Source organism: Anolis carolinensis, chromosome 2 (assembly GCF_035594765.1).
Source record: "Anolis carolinensis isolate JA03-04 chromosome 2, rAnoCar3.1.pri, whole genome shotgun sequence".
Lineage (NCBI taxonomy): Eukaryota > Metazoa > Chordata > Lepidosauria > Squamata > Dactyloidae > Anolis > Anolis carolinensis.
The window spans coordinates 110,312,413-110,332,154 of NC_085842.1; the positions used below are offsets into that span (position 1 = coordinate 110,312,413).

A 19,742-nucleotide genomic window follows, 5' to 3' on the forward strand; every position below is an offset into this window, starting at 1 on the left:
ATGGCAGAATGGAAATGATGCAGAGACCTGTAAGGGGAAGGGAGGAAGAAAGAAGTGAGCGCTGACAGGAACAGCACTGAAATAACAAAAAGGTGTTAATAGAGAGAAGTTCTTAAAAATACAGATAGAGGTTCACATGCACAGAACCAACAGAAAATGAAGGAGATTGTTTTAGATGAACGTCCAGCATAGTGCAAGTGATTTGAGTGTTTGGAGTAAGGCACCAGGAAATCAGGGTTTGAACCCCCCACCCACCCACCCATGGAAACCTGTTAGGTGACCTTGGACAAGTCACACTCTCTCAGCCTCAGAACAAGGTGATGGCAAACCTTCTCTGAAAAACTCTTGTCAAGAAAACCATACTATAGGGTCACCATAAATTGGAGCTGACTTGAAGGCACATAACAGCAACACATTTTAGGCTTAAGTCTGCTTGAAAGTGGTGCCATATGGCAGTTGCTATTTTATTCAGTGAAAGGATTAGCTCTAATTTGTCATCAACAGATCTTCCTAGTGACTGGTTGTGTGGTAAGGAGACAAGCCATATGATAAGGCCTGGGAAGTCTGGTGCATGTGAACTGTTTTCCACATAGAGGCAATTTTGGTTGCTGTATTATAAGAAAACCCCATCTTGTGAATAACTAATAGTTTGAATTTGCGTTTTGATCATTCTGATCTTCCTATTCAGAAAGAAAGACCACTAAATGAGATAGTGTATATGTTGCGGGTGTACTCTATAAAGTTATATCATTACCTTCATCTCTAATAATGATTCATTAAAAAAGAAAACCCAAGGTATAAGCGGGTAGAGAGATCTTTAACTGAAATGTGTTTCTAAGTAACTGTTGATTTTCCTGAGATTAGTAGGTTAAACATTATCCAGAAATGAATAGCCAACCTTTTGTGCATATTTACATATTGCTTTCACAGCTAAATATTTGAATGCAAGCCAGACCAAGAACTGTGATAAGAAAGAAGACTCCAGTTTCTAGTCACTGTTAACATGCAGTATGCAGTATTTGTAAATTTCTATTTGAGTCATTTTTTCTATTTATATTAAGTTGGTCAAAACTAGTGATATGAATGTAGTCTATATTAATGCACCAGAATGCACTTTTCTGGCTGAACTGCCCATAAATGCATTTTACTGATTGCTTTCTCAGCACAATTTGTCTGATCTGGTTTAAAGAGGCTTTAAAAAAATCCACGTGACTTCTGATTCTTACTGTGAATTTCTGGAATGTATTTTCATGCCTGACATACATATTGTTTTCCCTTTTGTTAATAAATCATGCTTATGAGTACAGTGCTAAAAAGGTAAGTTGTGCTTAATGTGAAGAGAGCCTTATTTCAGTGCTCCTTCACAACTGACTTCAGGAGGCTGTTCAGTTCCAGTGTAGAAGACTGTTAAGCCTATCTTATATATCTGAAAACTCCTAAAAGAGGTGATATCAAGTGGTGAGGGTGAAGAGATAACTGTGTGAGTGATACCCATTTTATGAGCAACTTTTTGGCTTTAAATAAAAGGGAACATTTTTCAAACTTCCAGTTTTCCACATAGGTTTCCTTTCTTTCCCTAAAACATGACCTTTTCTTGAGACACTGCTTTCAATTGATTTGTTTACCCCTGTGTGCTTTTTCTCAGTGGGGAATTTTCCAAAGGAACTACAGCTTAACTGATGTCTTTTCCATTATGCAAAAACAAAGTGGTATGTTAAGATAGCTCAGATGCTTGGCTTACCTGCAGAGATAAAAAAAAATAGCACAGATGAGTATCAAGAACAGAACACTGCACCAAGAGTTCACTAGGGTGGGCAGGCATGCTGCTCTTTCTAAAGCCTCAAAATGCAAACTGGAAAAATGGAGCAAATATAGCCCTTTGATTTTAGCTGCAGAACAGTATGAAATAGTTTCATCTCACTGGCTTCTCAGGGTCTTTGGATGGACGTTCTCAGTGGCTGCTCTCAAACTGGAATACCCTCCCTAGGAAGACATGGATTTCTGCCTCTTCACTCTGTTTTCAGATCCAACATTTTGTTATTCTAGCAGGTCTTTCAGAATTGACTACAATGAGATTTAATTGTTTTTTATATTTTATATTTTAATAAATGCTTTAATTGTGTTGATTCTATACATTTTAATCACTTTAAAAATAATGTTAATATATGCATTACTGATGTTTTTCTGTGATTTTTTTCTGATTTAAATATTCTATAAGCCTCCTTGGGTCTTAGTATTGGGGAAAAGCAGTATCTAAATGATAAGGAATCTTCAGAGTCTGGAATGGCACTTGGATAATAGAGTTGACATCTAAATAATCCAACTACAAACTGAGAACACTGCAGAATGCCCAGATTGGGAGTGCAAACTTATTTTTTACTTCTGACATATAGGTATCAGCACGTTTATCTACAGATAGTGAAGAATACATCTGTTGGCTTATTGGCAGAAATACCTTCAGTGAGATACTGTGTGTATACTGGGTTTCTGCCTCCAGTATGAGAGGCTCATTGTATTATCAAGATTGTAAGGTCACAGAAAGCATGTAAATTGTACGTATTATTGATGCCTTTTCCGGTTCCTACTTTTCACATCAATCATTCTTCATGCTAGATGGGCTTTACTTGATTTTCTGTGCAGTTTATAAGGATAAAGGTATACAATTTGGCATTACTAGCATTCCATTTAAAGTAGAAGCAACAGCCCTTAGCAGTCCCTTGATGGTTTCCAGTGAACGAGATTCATTTAATCATAAATGTAAACCAGAAGTTGTGTTCATGTGCTATGGATTAATCCATGAAAATATTCCTAAATGATTTTAAAGCATCCCAAATATGCCAGAAAATTGTGACCCAGCGAACAGCAGCTTAACAACCTGAAACAAAGTGAGATGGTTTATTGTGGCCAAGGTTGAAAAAAGTGACCGGTCATTTCTGGCAATCCAGAAATATTTGAAACAGAAAAGGTAGGTGGTGAGGGGAAAACACAAACAATCCATAAAAGATAGCATCAGTCTGGAATGTTGTTACACATTGCAACAAAGGCACAAAAATGGCAGAATGAGTTCGATGAAGCATACCTCTAGCATTGGAATGCTTCCCTAAGTTCCAAATTCTTTTGTTTTAGGGTTTTTTTTTCTTTCTTGTGCTGTAACCCATGACAGTGGGATCTTGCCTTAAGTGTGTGTGTATCTGTCTGTGTTGTGCCTTCCTGTGTCTTGATGAGTTACCCGGTTCTGTCTTGCAGCCCTCAGAATCCAAGTCCAACGTCACCCCTTTCACCGTCCTGGCCTATGTTCTCTGCACCATCCAGTCCTATGCCCACCTCCTCTACGTCCAGCGACTCATCCCCCATCAGGTCTGTTGCAGGTTTGAGGGTTTTGTTTTGCTTGATTTTGCTGCACTGCTGCTTTCATATTTTCAGTTTACATGCCTTTCCCCTGCCTTTCTCAGAAGTCCTCACTCTAGCCCAGCTTGATTTAGTTACTAGACTGCACCATCCCATAGTTACTATCCAAGCTCAACACAGAGGGAAAAAAACACAGTGACCCTTAGAAGAGTATGGCTTGAATTGCCTAAGCACTGTTTTCCTTAGCTTTCCAGTTATCCCAGCTGCACGACCTCACCTTTTTGGAGCATTTCTTTCAGCTATGAGATCTATTGGTTTTTGAATGCGTACAATTGAATTTCTGCTTTACTTTTGCTTAATGATTGGCTTTTCTGGAGACTCACTAAATTAATCTCTGCAAGAGGGAAGTTTTCATGCTCATTTCCAAGTATCTAAAATTGCATGAAAAGTCTGTGCGATTTTCAAAAAGCCTTCAGTCCAAATTTCCTTCCCACACATTCAAATGTGCCAATGAAAATAACTATATAGAGCGTTCAGGTTGTTTGAACACCACATGTTATTTGTTATATTTATAACTTAAGAAATTATACATCTGATATGGATTTCTTATAAACTGACACACTGTACGGATTCAAAAGCCAAGGCACCTGCTAAAATGAAGGACAATTAAGCCAAACAAATGAACTAACCTGCAAAAGACCAGTGATTCTTACTACATTCTTGACAGCTTTTAAAAGCTTACCCACATTACTGCCACCACAGTGCAAATCTATACATTATTAATTCCCAAAGGTGGTACCATGTATTCAAATGGGATGGGTCCCTCTACTCATTGTCAACCTAGTTTATATTTTGAGGACAATTGTCTTGTCCACAGCAAAAACATTGTTCCTAGATTTTCTTATGAACCTAAACGTTGGATTTACTATCATTTTAATCCATGAAAATATTCCTAAATAATTTTCAAGCATGCAAAATATGCGAAAAAAGTTTGGTACTCCTTTGCCATATGTGTTCTAGTAAATGAGGGAGGAAGGTAACCAAAATCTCTGCTGGAGATGACCAGTAGCAGGAAAAATGCAAAATGTCATAAGGATACATGTTTACTTCTTTATTTACCATTTAGATTTAAACATTACAAATGGCATCTATCACTAAAAACCTTAAACATACACAAATACAGTCAGCCCCTCACATTCTCTTCGTTTAGGGGTGCAGGACCTCTTCCATGTGTGGGAGAAAAACACAAATTTAAAAATGCTATTTTTTTTTTACCTGAGAGAATCCATCTCTAGGAATCCTTATGTTTTCTGATGCAACTCCATGCCCAGTTCCTGAAAGAAGTTGACTGCAGATCTGTGTTGAAAGACCTAGGGATTTATAAAGAGGCATTTTCTCTTGTAAATTCTAGTTTTCCGGCACAGTTTATGATCAATGTCCAGTGGAAATGGACCATAGAGTCACGATAGAGGACCTAGAAGTTTCTCAAGAGACCATATTAATCAAACCCACAAATAATCAAACGCACAAAAGTTAAACCCAGAGTTATGGAGGGGCTGACTGTATACAAACAAACACTTTATGAAGTTCCAGACATGAAATTAAGGTTTGTGTAAACAGAGGAAGCTTGCTTGAATATATTTTAAAAACAAAAAAAACCTTGAAGTTACAATGAGAGAACATTATATATCGTAGGTCTCACCATATTACATGCCCTGCTTCAAACAATGGCTGAATAGATATTGGGACTGTATGGCCTTTTTCTATTATATATCTCAGTGGCTGAATACTTTTAAAGTGGTGAAATGAAATTTCCCAGATAATCATGTCCTGAGTTGTTTAGTAGCAAGGAGGCAGGCAGTTTCAGCAGAAGTATCACCAATAGGCTGCCTCACCAACAAAACCAAATAGTAGCATTCTGCACTAAGTGCAAATTCTGGACCAGCCTTAAGGGTATCTCCATATAGAGCAGTGGTTCTCATCCTGGGATCGCCTGATGTTTTGGGCCTCCAACTCCCAGAAATCCTAACAGCTGGTAAACTGTCTGGAATTTCTGGAAGTTATAGGCCAAAAACATCTGAGGATTTCAGGTTGAGAACCACTGATATAGAGCATATTGCAGCAATCCAGCCTTGAAGTTACCCTTGCCTGGACCATTTTAGTTTAGCTTCCACTGTCCAAGAAAGGAGAAGGATACAGCGATAGTGAGATGGAAATAACGTGGCTGAATACAAAATCCATGTTCTCTACCCTTTTGTACTGGGTATTGTGATGGTCCCCACTGACCATTTTCCAAAAGTGGAGGCTGCTGTATTGATAGATTAGATCTCAAAGAGGAGCAGTAATAAATAAATGCTCTGTTTATTAAGATCCTGAGTTTGGATTGTTCTCTTACAAACATTTATTTATTTATTTATTTATTTATTTCCAATATTTCTATCCCGCCCTTCTCACCCGAAGGGACTCAGGGCGGCGTACAATTGGCAACAATTCGATGCCGATACATCATTAAAAACAACAACATATAAAAATATATTACAACCAATTAAATACAATATAAAATATAAAACAGAAACATATGCTTAAAATCCGTTCATCCAATATCTTTATCCAATTAACATGAGTTATAGCCTCAAGATGGGTAATGAATCTTTACCATTTTTTTGTGTCAGGAGTGACTTGAGAAATTGCAAGTTGCTTCTGGTATGAGAGAATTGGCCATCTGCAAGGACATTGCCCAGGAGACACCCAGATGTTTTTCATGTTTTACCATCCTTGTGGGAGGCTTCTCTCATGTTCCCACATGGAGCTGGAGCTGACAGAGAGATCTCATCCAACTCTCCCTGGGTTGGATTCGAACCGGCAACCTTCAGGTCAGCAACCCAACCTTCAAGTCATCAGTCCTGCCAGCATAAGGCTTTAACCCATTGCGCCACCAGGGGCTCCTAATATTTACCATTATAGTTAGTTAGAGCTTTTAAAAATAGTTCTTTGTTTTTATATTTCTCAAAAGTAGCAAAATCGTACCTTTTAAGTTAGGTTTTTTTTAGTAGAGGCCATTTGCCTGTGATAAAAAACCTCTTATCTTCCAATTTCCCTCATCCTCCGGTGGCTCAGTGTGTTAAAGCGCTGAGCTGCTGAACTTGCAGACTGAAAGGTCATAGGTTCAAACCCAGGGAGCGGAGTGAGCACCCGCTGTTAGCTCCAGCTTCTGCCAACCTAGCAGTTCAAAAACATGCCAATGCTCCGGCGGGAAGGTAACGGCGCTCCATGCAATCATGCCAGCCACATGATCTTGGAGGTGTCTATGGACAACGCCGGCTCTTCGGCTTAGAAATGGAGATGAGCACCAACCCCCAGAGTCAGACATGACTGGACTTAACGTCAGGGGAAACCTTTACCTTTACCTTACCACTTGGCTCCTACCACAAAGCACGAGGCAGCAGTATGAGGCATGGCATGAGCCAGCTCTTGATCTATGCAGCATTCTTCCTCCATCATTTAGAGATGCTCCCACCTCAGTACCTTTAGAAATCACATTAAGTATCACAATGACACTGGGAAAGGGATAGACGTTCTCCTTTGTGAAGTTACAACTGTGGTGTAGTTGTATCTTTGTTTTTGAGGAAAAGAGCTAATTGCAACTAACTAGCTGGTCACAATCACTTTATTATTTTTTTAAAACTTATATCCTGCTCTTTATATAGAGATAGAGGTGTCCTCTCAAGTATTGAAGCCCCTAGGCATTTTGAAGACTTTGAATATCATTACTAGCACCTTTATTCAGATGAGGAGTATGGGACCCAGTATGTTAGATTTCTGTGTAATGTGCTGGTCAGCCTAGGTGGAGCATTTTGCACTAGCTCAGTGGTTCTCAACCTGGGGTCTCCAAGTATTTTTGACCTACAACTCTCAGAAATCCCAAACATTTTATCAGCTGTTAGGATTTTTGGGAGTTGAAGGCCAAAAACATCTGGGAACCCCAGGTTGAGAACCACTGCACTATCTACAGCTTCTGAGTAATCATCAATATCTGTCTATGTAGATTGCTTTATTTGTGAAGTTACTGCTCATAAACTGCTTTGACTAGGTTCAGGAAAGGCTGTAGGGAGTGGACTAGCTGTAACTAGTTTCTTCTGAAATCTGTTAAAACTCATTGTTTCTGATCTTACTACAATTATGTGGCTGCTCATTTCTGATTCCAACTTTTGCTCTCTACGCTAAAGGCCAGAAAAGTAAGCCTCACTTTAGCTCTGACCTTTGACAGTCTTCTGATCAAGTCAAGCCTTGGGATTGTTTATATTGTGATGACTCTAATCAGGAAGAACAAGTTGCTGAGGTTCCGAACCCATCCAACATTTCCTGTAGCATTCATATTTTGCAGCCTTGCTTACTCTGTAGCTCATAGTTTGGATTCAAATCCCAGCAAAGGTTGGGTGAGTGGCCCTGGGGAGCTTATCTCAACCTTGGTTTCCCATCTGTTCACTGAGAACTGCTTTGCTTGCTCTTTGAAAGCAAACATTCCAAGGATTGTAAAACATACTTGAAACAAATTAAATATATTGTATTAATTATTTTTTAAGTTGCCTTACAACTCATACTTATTGCTGCAATAAAAGGAGTAGATCTTGTCAGATTTTTGTAATGAAGCTTCAGGCTTATCTATACTATTCAAAATGTACTTCGTTATGTCACGGTGTTATGTTTTCTACTGCATACACCTGGAGTTAGAACCTGGCATTGCGTGGTGCTTCTTATCATGAAACCCCAATGAACAGGAACTTAACTTTTGTAATACATGACCATGGCAAAATGCCCAGTGATAGCTAATGGAGATGTGTATTTAATATATGTCTTCAGATTTGTAAACCCCATCTGTCATTTGTCTAGATCAGGGGGCCCCAAACTAAGGCCCGGGGGCCGGATGCGGCCCATCGAAGCCATTTATCCGGCCCCCACGGCACAAGGGCAGAAGGGTGTTGGGCTAAATGACCCAAGGGGTCTCTTCTTCTCTTACAACCATTATTATTATTATTATTATTATTATTATTATTATTATTATTATTATTGTTATTATTATTATTAACATTGAGGCTGGGTGGCCATCTGTCAGGGGTGCTTTGTTTGTGTTTTCGGTGCACAAAGGCAGAAGGGGATTGGACTAAATGGCCCAAGGGGTCTCTTCCAACCCTCTTTTTATTATTATTATTATTATTATTATTATTATTATTATTATTATTATTATTATTAACATTGAGGCTGGGTGGCCATCTGTCAGGGGTGCTTTGCTTGTGCTTTCAGTGCACAAAGGTAGAAGGGGATTGGACTCAATGGCCCAAAAGGTCTCTTCCAACCCTCTTTTTTATTGTTGTTGTTGTTGTTGTTGCTCAGTGGCCAGCTATAGTCCGGCCCTCCAGCAGTATGAAGGATCGTGAACTGGCCCCCTGTTTTAAAAGTTTGAGGACCCCTGGTCTAGAGATTGCGGTGCTGCATCGAGCAACCAGGATCCACTCAAATTTCAATGCCTGTTCCCCTAAGGAATGGTATGGTGGTACATTTTGAAATCCAGGAGTTCATTTTGATGTCTCCTGTAGCTGTGTCACTAAGGAGGCTCTGTAGTCATGCCCACTTGATTCATAGATGCTCACCTCATTCTATGAGAAAGAAAACAAAACACAAATTAAATATGACTGCAATGCCTCCTAGGCACTGTTGCCTTGAAATACATTTCATTGATCTTAGTGATGCTTACTTGTGACAGGATTGGTTTAGCTTGTAAACCACACTGAGCTTTAAGAAGAGGCATTCAGTCATCTAAAAAGCAACATTTAGTTTTTCATTAGAGACATAAATAAGCTTGAAAAGAAAAAAATGAATATCCTTCAAATGTCATGTAGGACAGCTATCAAAGAAGGGAAATGTCATTTGCTCTACTTGATTATTTCCCTTTTTCTCTGACTTTCCCTATGATATATTAGAACAAAGAATAATAAGATGTGAAAATCTCATTGCATGTTCAGTGGAAATAATGCTTCACTTTGCTACAATCATACAGACACAAGTGGTTAAATAAAAAGATCACAATTTTATGTGTTGACAGTAATATATAGGAGTGGCACACAGATGAGTCTGAATCCAGGCATCAAGTAACCTGCCTGTTAACTTATAAGCCTGCTCCTCCAACCTTAGGATGGCATGAGAGACTCCACTGAGGCAGAGCCCCTGTGTAGTTTCCCAACCATCAGGGAATGTAGGAGGAGCTGGACAAGACTAGTTCCATGCTACAGAGTCTGAAAAGGGGAACCCCATACATTTCCAGTGCCTGAGAGACACTGGTCTTAACAGATCCAGGGCCCATGCCAACTGCACCTATAATGTTGTGACAGTATATGCATACATGTAACCAAACAAAACACAGATGGAGGGAGTGTGGAAACCCTGCTATTGCTTGAAATATCCTCCCCCTCCAACTTCATTCTGGCCAACGTGGAAAGAGCACCAGCCAATGATCTCAGATGGCATTTAAACTCATTGACTGGTAGTTCCCACCAGCCAGTCACCATGGCTCTTAGGAAAGAGAAGCAGCCCTTGACCAGAAAAGGGCACCCACGATTGCTTCACAGTTTTCCTGAACCACATTTGAGCTACCCAATGTGTCAATGCAGCACACTTACAACCTCCCTCTTTGTTCAGGCCATGGAGAGTTCATTTATCCCGATACTTTGGAGGTCAACTTCATTAATCTTGCACTAGGGAAGTGGATCTCAACCTGTGGGTCCCCAGGTATTTTGGCCTACAACTCCCAGAAATCCCAGCCAATTTACCAGCTGTTAAGATTTCTGGGAGTTGAAGGCCAAAACATCTGGGGACCCACAGGTTGAGAACCGCTGCTCTAGGGGAAAATGATGTGGACCTCTGTCTTCTCCCATTACAATCTATTTCACTACTAAGTCACTATACATGACTTTGGATTATCAGGTGTATGTTCTAAGTCAGTGGTTCTCAACCTGGGGTCCCTAGATGTTTTTGGTCTAAAACCCCCAGAAATCCCATCCACTTTGCCAGCTGTTGGGATTTTTGGGAGTTGAAGGCCAAAAACATCTGGGGACCCCAGGTTGAGAGCCACTGTTCTAGGTGGTCTCTGAGCCTGGCACTATTTATGGGAGATAGATCACTATGTGACAAAATGTCAATATCCATTTTTTCCCTTTTCCCCAATAAGCTAAAAATTGCCTGGAACTGTGGGTGAGTTGAGACTTAGGCAGCAAAGTTTTTCCCCAATTATCTTCAAGTATGATCCTGAATAGATGCTCTCTGTAATTTCCCTAGGAATTCTTTCTCATTTTGTTCCTTCCAGGTTCGATGGCAGATGTATTAGCTCATGAAAAGGGTATGGAAAGCATCCATGCATTGTATTGCAGGTTGGGTTAATATGAGGTGAAAACCTCACACAAAGTCTCAGATTCCCATCTAGGATCATTGTCATGTTTTCCATTTGATGTGAAACTGCATGCAATGTAATGTAATCAGACTTATATCTGTCAGAGATACTGTATATGGGATGTGGAGGGGGGGACTCTTGCTCATCATTAGACTGTACAAGTCACATGGGCAGAACTTGACTGAGTGCTTTCCTGGCCACATGCCATGCTCAGAGGCATTTTTTTTAAAGAAAAGGAGTGATCAGAAATATCCAGGGCTTATTTATGTCCTTGATAATCCAAGCTCAGCTTTGAAGGGCACTGCAGTGCAAAGAAAGAAGGGCATTGCAGCTGCAGGCTTGCATGGAGAGCAAAACAAAGGAAAGAAACTGGGTGTCCAAAAATGCATCACATGATAGGGGTTCTTCTGCCAAACTGCTGTTCAACTTCTTTTACTAACCCGTAATGCACTGCATTGGCCTGTGTTTCACTCCCTCTGGATTCATTCCCCAACCCTACCCAGTTCCTAATAATAAACAGTCACAGGATATCCTGAATAGCAGAAGCTCAGCAGCTTTCTCTTTTGCCTGTGAAACACTACTCCTTCCCATTGCCTCCTCTTCTTAATCTACAGTTGAGTCTATGGACAGGCTTTCTGAACTATGTTAAACTGAGTCAGTTTTAGAATTATGCATGTCCTTGTAATTTTCAATTGGGGTTTATTTCAAACCAAGGCACACCACTTGGTTGAGCTGAATACATGAAACAGAACTGATTGCAGTAGTCTAAAGTAACATTATGAATGTGAGTTGGGGAAAGAAGAGGCTGTGAAAGTTCATATGGAGGAGAGCTTTGTGAGAAGTCTATACAGGGTGCATGGAAATTAATTTTAAAAAGAAACTGATTGTAATTGAAATATTTTAGATGTAGTATTTCTGCTTTTACTGGTTAACTTCCATTTATCTAAATGAACATATTGGAAAAAATCAGGGTGGATGTATGGTTGTTTTTGTCCATTGCAAATAATAATTAATTGCTAATTAGATAGCATGGAATTTTTTATTTCTGAATTTCACTTGGGATCTGGATCTGCATCATTCTGAAGTGAATCAAGGAAAGCCCAATTACTGAATTGAGGTGTGCGTGTCTGGTGCACAACTGCACCAAAAGTGCTATGAATAATAGGATTAACCATAATCCAGTTCTTCAAATCTGAATCTTGGATTGAGTTTCTATCAGAAGTCATGGTAGGTTGGAGAAAAGACATCACTTGAAACTTTTTGGAGTGAACTGAAAATATTATGTAAATATAGCTTTTGTTGTATGACTTATATAGGCCTTTTAAAAAGAAAGTAACTTGATTTTCCTTACAAATGAAACCCTGTTAAAATGCTGAAGTTTACCCCAGAGTTTCACAACCTGGGGTTGCAATCCGATACTTGTTTACCTGGGAATGTCATAACTGAGACATTTTTAAAAGTAACACATTCCTTCCAACTATCCCAACTTGGCAGGGACAGTCCTGTTCCAAGTTGCCTCTCTTTCTCCTGCTTTCCCCCTTTGTCCTCAGTTTATTTCAGTTGCTGCAAACTGAGTTGAAATTGCAAGTGCAGTTTGCATTCATTTAACTTGTGGGCAGAAAAAGGCTGGAAGAAAGCAGAATGTTGCTCTTCCCAGTAAGCTCAGGCAAAAGCAAACGGCTACTGTCTCTTCCAACCTGTATTCTTCCTGATTAATAACTGTCTCCAGCTAGACCATACTCTGCTGTTGCTTGACCACACGTCTTGGTTTTCATTTGTGAAATGTTGGAGGGTTTAGTAGATGTGTATGAAGCACCTGAATGTCCTTATTAGGGTCATTAGAGAAAGTTATTCTTTTGCTATTTCGGATTTCCAAACTTTTTAAAGACACGTGTTTAAATAATAATAATAATAATAATAATAATAACAATAATAATGCTTTATTTATATCCCTCTCCCTTTCCCATCAGGGACCTGGGGCAGCTCCCTCGAGGACTCGGGATGGCTATGCTCTCATGGCACTTTCCCAATTTCGTGCCATTCATTCATGATATTACATTCCATTTTTGTATAAGTATGACATGCATGTGAGTAATTGTGTGGATTAAGCCATCACACTTCTTTCAGTTTGTGGAAAGTTAAATAGGTCCTTCACATGGCATGATGTTCCTGGTAGGAGAAATATTGATATATCTTGTGTGCGTGTAAATGGGATCATGAGAGCAGCATAATTCCTTTTTTAAAGGTTTGGCTTGTATCATTGTTTCCCCCGAATCTAGAGAATCCACATCTAAGGACCAAACTAAGATGGTGTTAATTGTGTCTTTGCATCTAAGGACACGGTCTGTAACACTGAAATAGTATTCACTGTGTGGGGTGTGTAATTTTCAGACTGGCAGCAGGAAAGGAAAGAAATGTAACCCTTTGCTTCTCTGCTGTAGTTCTGATCAAAATATCTCCTCCAGAGCTGCTTACATTGGAGGGAAATCAGCCATTGTCTCCTATGGAGAATTTATTCCAATGCAAAAAGCAGCTTCAGAGGAGCCATTTTCATTAGGGAAACCACCTGCTCCGATCTGAATCATTCTGCTTTGCATTTGTATACCTCTTCACAGATACTACTTGTGTTTTCTGAAAATGCACTTTTAAAGTCTAACAATTTTTATTTCACACAAACAACCACATAATTCAGTAGCTCTGAGTTAGTGGTACCCTATCAAAGCTTATACCAATTAAGTTGGTTAGTCATTAAGAAGATGGAAAATAGTTTTTTTTTCTTGGTCATTTCTGCTGGACCTTAAGGATGAAGAACTTACGACAGTTGGGGTACTGAATTTGTTTAAGTGGACTTTCATTGAAACTGAAATATCCTTAAAATAGCATGGGAATAGAAGCTGTGGTGCCAGCCTGCATAAGGAGATTGGAGTTGGGTGGGACAAAGCTGGATGCTCCTGGGTAAGGGAAGTCTTCATGGAACTGTTCCAAAGGGTGCAAAAGGAAAGGAAAGAAGAAACCCAAAGCAGAGACACTCTGTTTTTAAAACCAGAACAGTTGGCCTCTTCACTACTTTCTCTATTCCACGTTGACAGGAATAACTTGCCATAAAACTAAGCAGTCACCACTCCAGTGCTCCCCTCTCATGTTAGAGAACTGCTGAAGTACTTGTCCATCCCAGGGCAAATGCCATGAATCTACATTTTTGCAGTTTGATCAAATTAATTGAAAGTGTCAAGTACAATGGCTGGCACCACAGCCTCTGTTCCACTCTATTTAAGTATCATGGGTATTTGAGTTTCCATGAAGGTCTGATTGACCTAGTTCAGTACTCCAGCCATCACAGGTGGGGAAGAAGGTTCTTTAGCTTTCAGGGTCACTCTGGTGTTTTCCTTTTATTTTCTGGAAGGGAAACATGGGTTCAGTAGATGGCTACCTCTCCTCCATTCCAGGTGTTTATCCAAATGTTGTATCCCTCATTCTGACTTTTGTAACCAGACGTGCTTAAGAGATGTCACACTAGAGATCAGCAGTTGCCATAGAACCATGGAATCAGAAGCAATGAGGGGGAAGAAAATGTTTCATGCTTCCTTCTCCTATCCCTGAGGAAAAACAGACCTAAGAGTATGTGCAGGACTTATTCTGACATCTACTGCTCTAGATTGAGAACAGATTTTTCTTAAGCCAAGTAGTATGTTTGACTGTGAGCCAGTTTCCCATTCTGTCTTCCCAACAAATTTCAGGACTTCAAGCAAGGAAGGAGGAAGATTGGTTTCTAGGCAGCTCCCAGAGATGATTGGGGTTTTTTCCTAAACAATTAGCTATTCAAATAGTTCAGAAGAAACAGTTTATATAGAAAATGGTTTCTTCTGTCAAACAGCTCTTAATGTCAAGAATAACCTCCTGACATTAAGAGTTGTATGTCAGTGGAATACATTGCCTCAGAGTGTGGTGGAATCTCCTTTTCTGGAGGGTTTTAAACAGATGCTAGGTGGCTATCTTTTGAGAATGATAATTTTGTATTCCTGCGTGAAAGAATGCAGTTGAAATGGATAACCCTTGGTGCCTGTTTCAACTCTATGGTTCTGTTTCAGCTGGGACTTTCCTCACCTTCCATCAGGTTCAGTTGCTCTAAAACCAGCAGGGGGAGGTCTTCCTTTTGCGAGACTGTTTGCCTAGTCCCTGCCCTCTATTAGAAGACAGTATTGCAAAGTAGGTGAGCCCCAGATCCAAGTCCACCCTATTATCCTAGGTACTGTCAAACAGGACAATACTTAAGACACTCCTATGGCACATATTACATTAAAAGGCATTTTTCTATTGACTCAATAATTAAACTTTATTTATACCCTGCCCCATCTCCCAACAAGGGTCTCGGAGCAGTTCAAAGAAGACACCAAGAGACTAGAACAATTGAAGAGGGCAAGAAGGAAATCATCTTTGTTCTTCCGTTTACTTTGTTTGCTTTTTTAACCAAAAACTATAAGATTAGTGGCCTTTATTGCAATGGCTAGACAAGCTAATGGTGGTATTACATTTATTTCTTGACCCACATTCATGGCTTGGAGGTGTATTACTAAATTCTAATCTGATAGCCAGGTGCAATGTTTGACATAACTTTCTACTCTAAATCCAGGTGTCGTGTTTTTCTGGGCAGTAGTTACTTGGCAAACCACTAAATTCTGGCTGTGAAAAAAAAATGAGAAAAAGTAACAAGACTTGAATATAAAAGCTAAGAATATCCCGTTTTGCTTACAAATTCCACTAACCCTGGAAAACAGGATAAGTGGGGAGCAGTATGTAATATCTAGAGTGTTGCCAGGTTCAGGTAGACAAAAACAGTTCCTGCAGTATTGTGTTCTCATGGATTAAACATAGCTGTTGCCTGAATACAAAGATTAGAAGAATGCTTTTAAACTTTTCTTAAATCAGTTGGAGTGTTGAGTGATTCTTGCTTGAATGCTACCAATGCTACAGTAGCCTCCCTTACACCTGGGAAGACGGGGAGCATGGATCAGACTCTCATACCTACAGTTCATATCTACGACACTTCCTTGCCACAACTTCTTTCACTGACATCCTCTCTAATGCCTGAAATGAGCTCACTGTGCCTAATGGTAAGATCAACCCTGGGTTTGAAACTTCATCTGACACCTTGAATTAGACAAAAACACTATAAGGAAGTCTGACCTAGATGTTACCAGCAGATGCATGATGTTGGCCAGGTCTGATCCCATGGATCTAATGGCTGTAGCTGAAATTTTTAGAACACAGGTTCAGCAGCAACTCCATGCTTCTAACTTCTTTTAGTGATAGTGTCTCCACATTATGGATAGCCCCAGAAACCTGACTTAAATATATTCTCACATATTCATTCAACAGTATTTCATTCTCCTTTGGATTAAGGTTTGGTTTGTTTGCTCATCTTCAGGGCAGAAGAAACAGTAAACAGAATCAGAATAACAGGGAGACCCTTGCATTGCAGCTTTTGCCCAATATACGATATATTTTGCCCAATGTATATGGCCCCTGTTCATATTTCTATGAGCAAGGTAGAAAGGAAAGCCTCTGTCAAGTCAACTATAGGGATCAATAATCATTTGTGACCTCTGGAATGTGTACTTCAAACTTTTTTCTTACTTACCAACAGAGAAAAGGGAAATCTATGCATTAGGAATGTCTGTGCCATTCACATGCAAGATGGCATCAGCCCACTCTCCATAGTGTCTCAGATTGGGAGGGCACGTTTTCTCACATAGTTGCCTACAAACTTCTTAAGATCACCTGTAGAAGCTTTGCTCCATGTCCCATCTGGGAATGTTTAGGACTTTAAAAAAGGGGACACACCAAGAATACATATAAGAATTAATGAAAAGGATGGGAAGTGGCAAAAAGAATAAATATTAAAAGTAGAGTTTGTGCAAATTAAAAAAAATCTATGACAAAACTGAAGGGGAGAATAAAAAGTAATATTTATGGAAGCACTTTCTCTCAGAAACATGAGAAAGAAGATTCTTGAAATCTGCTCCTTTTGGAATTATGACTGCTCTGTATTCACTCTACATTCAGGAAGTCTGTAAAGGCACATCTTCCTGACTTTTAAGAATGTTAGCATAGATTCTAATAGTGTTCTTAATGTTTTACTATGGATGTGTCTGTTTACTATTTCATTTCATGAATGGTATGTATACCACTTTGATGGTTATCAGAACGGCAATTTAATTGTACCTTAAATAAATAAATAAGTAGGGAGAAAATGCACTGTATCCCATTCAGAAAGCTCTTGTTTCTATTTTTGTTCTCTGCAGAAATGTTGATGTAGTTCATTTTTAAAGGGGAGAGCTCTTTAAGCTGCTTTAGGATATGTTTTTGAGTTCATGTTTCTTCCTCTGATATGGCTCAGTTGCCTTGGAGGAAACCTTGCTTTCCAGGAAAGATGTTTCTAGTCTCTCCTTTCCATTTGTTGGGCGTGAAACTTAACCCAAGTTGAATGCTCTCCTGCTTACAAAAATAACATAAAGTTAACCAGTAAGAATATTCCCCCCACCCAGCTAGTTGTTTCCTTTGGCTGTGTTAGAGCTTCCCCTTCTAATAATCTTGCTTTTGTTTTATTTCTTTCACTCAATTACGGTTCATTTGCAGGACATCTTGTCCATTACTATTACTCTTCCCCTGCAGTATTCAGGCACAGCAGAATGATAGAGATGCAGTGTTGATTCACAAAGCAGCTAAGTTTTAAGGGTTTCATTGCTGTATACGATCAGCAATGTACTCTCTACAATGAGTCTCCAGTTAATTCTCCAGACAAGTTCAATCACCTCAAGCACCAAATTTCACAAATTATAAAAAGGCTGTTAATTCTTAATATGATATTATTGTGTTTTGTTTTCAAAGAGATGAGGAAAGTACCCTGAGCTTTTCTCCCTCAGGTACCAATGTAACTTGGGGGCTTTGTTGTTACACATTGAGCCACTTGCTGCACAACATCAAACAGTAGCAATGTCTTGGGGCAGCCCTCATTGCAGCAAGTCTTGGAGATTCTGCAGCAGGTGATTCAGTACAAAAAGAGCTCCCTCCAGAGTGGAAGTTTCCACTCTTCTCTTGAAAAAAAATCTAATTCTGGAATTGATCTGGGGGAGGTGATGCCAGAAACCACTCAGTAGAAATGATTTATGGTGCTAAGGAGATATTGCTACAGTTTAGACTTTGCCTATGGCAGCCTCTCCCAGAAACCAGGTCTCTGCCTCAAGTTTCTTATCAACATCCCACAAAAGATATTGCCAGCCGAGTATATAGAACTGATTTCCTTTCTCCCACCTTTGCATATTTGGCCAGCACCCTCTGATTTAGTATTGCTCAGCCTATTGGGCAACAATGTACATACTTTGATCCCAGATGCTTCAGTGACGTGCTCAGCAAAATTTCCGAGATGATGAAATGTAACTTAGATAGGAGGAGGTGTCCCGCACCCTCCACATACACATAACCTAAATAATCTAAAACACCGGTCATATTTTTCTTTTCTACCTAATATTCTTTAACCCTCTATTTTGCAATCCGGCAGTTTTATCAAATGTTTCTGTGCCTATTATTGTTATTTTTATATATATTTTTTTTTCCCTCGCAGTTCACCATTTCGCAAAGCCAGAGCTTTGTATGCTTGTAAAGCAGAACATGACTCAGAGCTTTCTTTCACTGCAGGCACTGTATTTGATAATGGTGAGTATCTGAGTGTGGTCATCCTGACATACTGCAAAAAACATAGATTTTGGTCTTGAAGGACGGCAGATTTGTTTTGCTGAAGACTTGTGGTTTACAATGAATAGTGTACTCATAGTCTTTTACATGAAAAATAAAATGGGAATTACACTTTCTGATCTTCTAGTGAATATATTGCACTGCTATGAAATGCACTGTGCAGTGTGTTCAGATTCAACCTTCCTGATTTGGATTTTTGAGGTATATGTCACAGATCAAATCAATTATTTTGGCATTTCAAAGGCGAGTGCTCATTTGATCTCCATGGGCCAAACGTTGTCCCTGTAAAGGTATTGCTACAGGATGGATTTTGGATTTTGATGTGTTTTAAGATTTAAGAATAAAAACCAGGCCTTGGAGCATTGGGGATGAAGGAGTGAAGAAGTGACCAAAATGGGAGAAAAAAAAGAGGAGGGAGAGTTCAGAAAACTCATAAATAAGAGAAGGATGTGCATAGAAGTTTCTGACAGAATGTTTGATCATCTTACTCACCCAGCACTCCTATGTTTCAGACATGCAGAGAAGCATGAATTTGAGGTTGCTTATATTGAGGGAACAGTAGTAGTCAGTCACTAGATAAAAATCAATAGATCCATGCAGGGAGATAGCATGCGTAAGATTCATAGCATGTGGCATGTCCTTAAAAATAGCAGTATGGTTGTAAATGTTGCTTACTGTGACAAAGTGCATGTTAAAACAGTTGTATTAATAGAAAATTTAAAAACACACTGCTTTTTGGCAAGAAGAAAAACATGTGAGTTCAAATAAGGTTATTCATTTAGGTTTTCCATTTTTTAGTGCTTACCATACAGGCTTTTCTGCATTATGCAGTTCTCTTGCCTAAGAGGCGGGAAGTGGAACCAGCTATATAAGTTTGCTTCTCATTAGTCAGGTGGGAAAATACATTGCAAAAGAGGCTTGCTACCTTCTTTTCCCTGCGTACCCTGAACCACGCTGCTGTTGACAAGGCACAACATGAAGTTTGTGAGAATCAAGCTATGTCTTGCCAAAAGAAATCAATTACCCACCCTCTTCCACAGTAAATCTGTGATAACTGCTTTCTTGCTGTGTTACTGAAGCTGCTGTTGGCAATTTACCCTTAAGGTGAATAAAGAAGGGAGGGGCTATAATTTTCGGCATACTTTGTCATAGCACAGCACTTCCATGAGATTATGGTGGTGGTGGTGGTGATAAATGCCTT

At 39.5% G+C, this 19,742-nt stretch overlaps 1 protein-coding gene across 5 annotated transcripts in view; it reads left to right on the forward strand.

Moving 5' to 3' along the window:
- arhgap26 (Rho GTPase activating protein 26) overlaps window positions 1-19,742 on the forward strand; it is a 306,778-nt gene that overhangs the window by 248,867 nt on the left and 38,169 nt on the right. Inside the window, exons 21-22 of one of the 5 annotated variants that reach the window (XM_003217374.4) lie at window positions 3,247-3,357; window positions 18,411-18,502. The exons of 2 other annotated variants lie outside the window; for them this stretch is intronic. In XM_003217374.4, coding sequence (XP_003217422.1) covers window positions 3,247-3,357; window positions 18,411-18,502 — 203 coding nt within the window. The remainder of the gene's footprint in view (window positions 1-3,246; window positions 3,358-18,410; window positions 18,503-19,742) is intronic. 2 more of the 5 variants (XM_008104704.3, XM_008104705.3) reach the window with 2 other exon arrangements.